The 5210-nt window shown below is 39.7% G+C and overlaps 1 protein-coding gene across 1 annotated transcript; it reads left to right on the plus strand.

Moving 5' to 3' along the window:
- Window positions 1-882: 882 nt before the first annotated feature.
- On the plus strand, window positions 883-2382 carry LOC141719299 (uncharacterized). The gene has a single exon (XM_074521674.1). It carries the CDS (start codon window positions 883-885, stop codon window positions 2380-2382), a length of 1500 nt encoding a protein of 499 aa, XP_074377775.1.
- The last annotated feature ends 2828 nt before the right edge of the window (window positions 2383-5210 follow it).

Raw genomic sequence — 5210 nt, forward strand, 5'->3', positions numbered from 1 at the left:
ATATGCACGGATTACAAAATTCAAAAATTTATCATTTATAATTGTGTTTTTGGATTACTAAATAAAATAATAAATTTAATAAATATTTTATTTTGATATTTATCATACAACTATAAAACACAAACAAAAAAGTTATTTCTTTGTTTTTAAACCTTACAAAGAATATGAACTAAAAAAATAATAGATAAATAGAAAAATTACTTAATTGAAGAATATTAGTAAAGAAATTTCTAAGAAATTTCCAACAAATTTCTAATGTTTTATATACCAGCGCCTATATAAACTTAAGGGTGTTGCACATACTCCATAATCCCTAATTCCTTGACGACCGCCCCAATCTTACCATATTCCAGAACTTCAAAATTTAGTATATGACCAACCAATTGAGCTGTAAAGATGGTGAGGAGAGCGGATCTCGGGAAGACATCAGGGTCTTTGTGCTAAAGGTACAACTAATTTCTAATAAATAAGATTTTGATTTGCTTTATATTATAGGTTGGCACTTTTTGTTGGTTTTTTAATCTAAACATATTGTTATTTATTATTTATTATCTTAGCAGTAATTATTTGAGTTGATTTGGTCTATCACGTAGGTACGTGAAAGTACGAGAGTAAGTTGAAATAAACATTAGAGATAGAGTAGTTTCAGGAAAGCAGGTGCTGGTTTTAAGCAACCACTTTGCACGCATGTGTTTCTTCTTTAGTTTATATTGTAATCTTTCTGCTAATAACAAGTCAGTCATTCAGGAACATCTTTTCTTTCAGTTTTACAAGCATACACTTATACCTATAATTATACAGGCACTGGGTTTAGGCTATCATTCTGGTATCAGAGCTCGGTGATTCCGGTGAATGCCAAAGTATATGCCTAAGTCCAGTACGATGGAAAACAGCAAAGCAAAAGATGGAATGATCGGGTTGACATATCCCATGTTGAACAGAGGTAACCATACAGCATGGGCGCTTAAGATGAAGGTGTATATGCAAGCACACGGGGTGTGGATTGCTATTGAGAGTGACGACCCAAAGTTGCCTATAGAAGATCGGACAGAAAAAATTGCTCTTGCTGCTATCTATCAAGGGATTCTGGAGGATGTTTTCTTATCTGTAGCCGAAAAGAAAATGGCTAAGGAGGCTTGGAATGCCGTCAAAACCATGTGTTTGGGCGCTGATCGTGTAAAAACAGCGAGAATTCAAACTCTTAAGGCAAAGTTCGAGACATTGAGCATGAAAGATACAGAGTCTCTCGATGACTTTTGTATGAAATTATATGGTTTGGTGACAACCATTAGAGCTCTTGGTGAGGAGGTCAAAGAGGCATATATTGTGAAGAAATTGTTACGAGCAGTTCCTACGAAATTTCTGCAGATAGCTTCGACAATTGAACAGTTCAGGGATTTAGAGACTATGATTGTTGAAGAAACGGTTGGATCCTTAAAAGCTCATGAAGAACGCGTACGAGGTCAGGTGGAACCGAGTGGTGGTCAACTGTTATTGACTGAGGAAGAGTGGTCGAAGAGGGAAAGAGATGATGCAAAGCTGCTTTTGACACGGGAAGAATGGCTGAAACGTTTAGGTAAAGGAGATGGGTCATCTGGGTCGAAGTTTCGAAGAGATTTTGGACATGGAGGACGTGACAAAACTAAAGTCAGATGCTTCAATTGCCAGGGATATGGCCATTATGCTGCAGATTGTAAAAAATCACGACGTGAAAGGGAGAATAAGGAACAAAAGGAAGAGGTAAACATGACCCAAATGCAAGATGATGAGCCCGCACTTCTGATGGTAGAAAATAATGAAGAAGGTGAGAAAGTAATGCTGATCAATGAGGAGCAAGTAGTTCCCAAGCTAAACCACAACGTTAAGACAATGCAACCAGCCTCGAATTTGTGGTATTTAGACAATGGAGCTAGCAATCATATGACGGGACAATTGTCAAAATTCCGAGAAATAGACGAGAATGTGAAAGGCAAGGTGAGGTTTGGAGATGGTTCTACTGTATCAATAAAAGGAAAGGGGACAATCCTCTTAAAGTGTAAAAATGGAGAAGAGAGATTGTTGAAGGATGTTTATTACATCCCTATGTTGTGCAACAATATCATCAGTTTAGGGCAATTAGCTGAGAAAGGAAACAGGGTTATTTTGAGTGGGGTTCATTTGTGGATCTATGACAAAGGAGGAAGACTGATTATGAAGGTAAAGAAGTCTGTAAATCACTTGTATAAGATTATAATCGAGAGTAGTAGTTCAGAATGTCTGCTGTCACGGAGTGATAAAATGGCTTGGCTTTGGCATGCTCGACTTGGACATGTCAATTTCAATGCCATGAATATGATGTGTACTACCAAAATGGTGCATGGCTTGCCTGAGATTAAAACATAGAATGAAGTATGCACTGGGTGTTTGATGTCGAAACAAACCAGAAGATCTTTCCCAGGCCAAGCAACCTATAACGCTAAGAAGGTACTAGAACTTGTTCATGGTGATCTATGTGGCCCAATCTCGCCTCCTACTTCAGGAGAAAATAAGTATTTATTTCTGTTAGAGGATGACTACAGTCGGGTGATGTGGGGATATATATTGAAAAACAAAGACGAAGCGTTCGAAGCCTTTAAAAGATTTAGAGCACAGGTAGAAAATGGAGAGGAACGAAAGGTGCAAACGTTCAGAACTGATAGAGGCGGTGAATTCATTTCAAAACAATTCACCTCCTATTGTGAAGAAGTAGGCATCACCAGACAATTCACTGCGCCGTACTCGCCTCAGCAGAACGGTGTGGTTGAGAGAAGAAACCGGACAGTCATAGAAATGGCTCAGAGTTTTCTAAAGGAGAAGAAGTTACCACTAACATTCTGGGGAGAGGCCATACGACATTCGATTTATGTACTAAATCATTTGCCAACTCGATCTGTTTCGGGGATGACACTTCACGAGGCATGGTCAGGTATTAAACCAAACATTGGGCACATTAGAATTTTTGGTTGTCTAGCATACATGAAACTACCATCTGTTCATACCACAAAGCTGTCTGATCGAAGTAAGTTGGTAATCAATCTCGATAAGGAACCTGGGTTGAAAGCGTATAGGTTGTATGATCCGGAACGAAATGTGATTCATGTTAGTCGTGACGTGGTGTTTGAAAAAAGCAAAGCGTGGCCATGGGAAAGTAACAAGGAGACAAACGGAGAAACTCGTGAAACTTTCACTATCTTTGGCTCGATCACAGAATCTGATAGAAGCACTAATATTGAAGAAGAGCATTCAGTTAGTCCAATGTCTGAGAGATCAAGCACAACTAGCTCAGAGTCTGTTCGTACGCTTTCGTCATTTGGGACAGGTTCGACAAGCTCAGATGTTGACACTGATAGTGCACCAAAACACTACAGATCTTTGAATGAAATTTATGATGAAACTCAAGAGATTGAGTTGGAAGATGAGGAGCTAATGCTCACTGGTATGGATGAGCCCAGGAGTTTTACTAAAGCAGCATCTGAACACCACTGGAGAGAGGCCATGGAATGTGAAATTACTGCAGTGGAGAGAAATAATACTTGGAAGCTGACTGAGCTCCCTCCTGGTCGAAAAGCTATTGGGTTAAAATGGGTATTTAAAACGAAGAAAGATACGAGCGGGAAAATTGTCAAATACAAGGCTAGGATTGTGGCAAAGGGTTACGTCCAAATGCAGGGGAAAGATTTTGAGGAAAACTTCGCACCAGTTACACGCCTCGAAATTGTTAGGATTTTACTAGCTCTGGCTGCCAAACTTAGTTGGGAAGTGCATTATTTAGATGTCAAATCTGCATTTTTAAATGGAGAGATCCAAGAGGAGGTGTATGTTACGCAGCCTGAAGGGTTTGTTAAGAAGGGGCAAGAACATCTCGTGTATAAGCTGATCAAGGCACTCTATGGTTTACGACAAGCGCCCCGTGCGTGGTATGAAAAACTGAGTAAATATCTTGAGGAACTGGGTTTTGTGAGATGTCCCTATGAGCATGCAGTGTATACGAAAGCAAAGGGTGAAGATGTTGTGATCATCGGAGTATATGTCGATGATTTACTGGTTACAGGAATAAAACCATCGAGTATAAGAGAGTTTACAGACCAGATGAACAGGAGGTTCGAGATGAGTAACTTGGGTAAGCTGACGTATTACTTGGGTCTGGAGGTTAAACAAGGGGCTGATAACATCCAACTGAAACAAACGGCCTATGCGAGAAAAATTCTCGAAAAAGTTGGGATGTGGAACTACAATGCCACTATGCTTCCCATGGATCCTAAGGAGAATATCAGCAAAGATGAAGGAGGACGATGCATTGATACTACACATTTTAAAAGTATGATTGGAGGCCTACGCTATTTGGTTCATACAAGGCCAGATATAGCCTATTCATTCGGGATTGTGAGCAGGTATATGGAAAAACCCACTGAGATGCATCTGCTAGCAGCAAAACGGATTCTTCGCTATGTTAGAGGTACGCTAAACCATGGTCTAGTCTATAATAGAGGTAGTGGAAGTGAGTTGTTGACAGGATATTCCGACAGTGACGTCGCTGAACATGTTGAAGATCGAAGAAGCACTGGGGGCATGGTGTTTTATTTGGACGACGGACTGGTAACATGGGCATCACAAAAACAAAGAAGTGTAGCACTTTCGTCGTGCGAAGCTGAGTTCATGGCGGCAACTGCAGCTGCATGTCAGGCTATTTGGCTGCGGAAAATGGTGAGTCAGGTTACTGGTAAACATGTTGAGCCAGTAGTGTTGTATCTTGACAACAAGTCCGCCATTGATCTGACTAAAAATTCTGTGTTTCACGGACGAAGCAAACACATTGACATCCGTTATCACTTTATACGTGAATGTGTTGAGAATGGTGATATACTTGTTAAACATGTCAGTACGGATCTTCAGCGAGCTGATGTTTTGACAAAAGCATTGCCTACTGCCAGGTTTGAGAATATGAGGCTGTTACTTTAAGTAAGAGACTTGCAGACAGTAGTTTAGATTAAAGGGGAGAAATGTTGGTTTTTTAATCTAAACATATTGTTATTTATTATTTATTATCTTAGCAGTAATTATTTGAGTTGATTTGGTCTATCACATAGGTACGTGAAAGTAGGAGAGTAAGTTGAAATAAACATTAGAGATAGAGTAGTTTCAGGAAAGCGGGTGCTGGTTTTTAGCAACCACTTTGCACACATGTGTTTCTT

This window comes from Apium graveolens, chromosome 4, assembly GCF_009905375.1.
Source record: "Apium graveolens cultivar Ventura chromosome 4, ASM990537v1, whole genome shotgun sequence".
Classification (NCBI taxonomy): Eukaryota; Viridiplantae; Streptophyta; class Magnoliopsida; order Apiales; family Apiaceae; genus Apium; species Apium graveolens.

Bases quoted from the DNA above. Each gene is read 5' to 3' on its own strand.
- LOC141719299 (XM_074521674.1), top strand. From the start codon at position 883: ATGGAAAACAGCAAAGCAAAAGATGGAATGATCGGGTTGACATATCCC.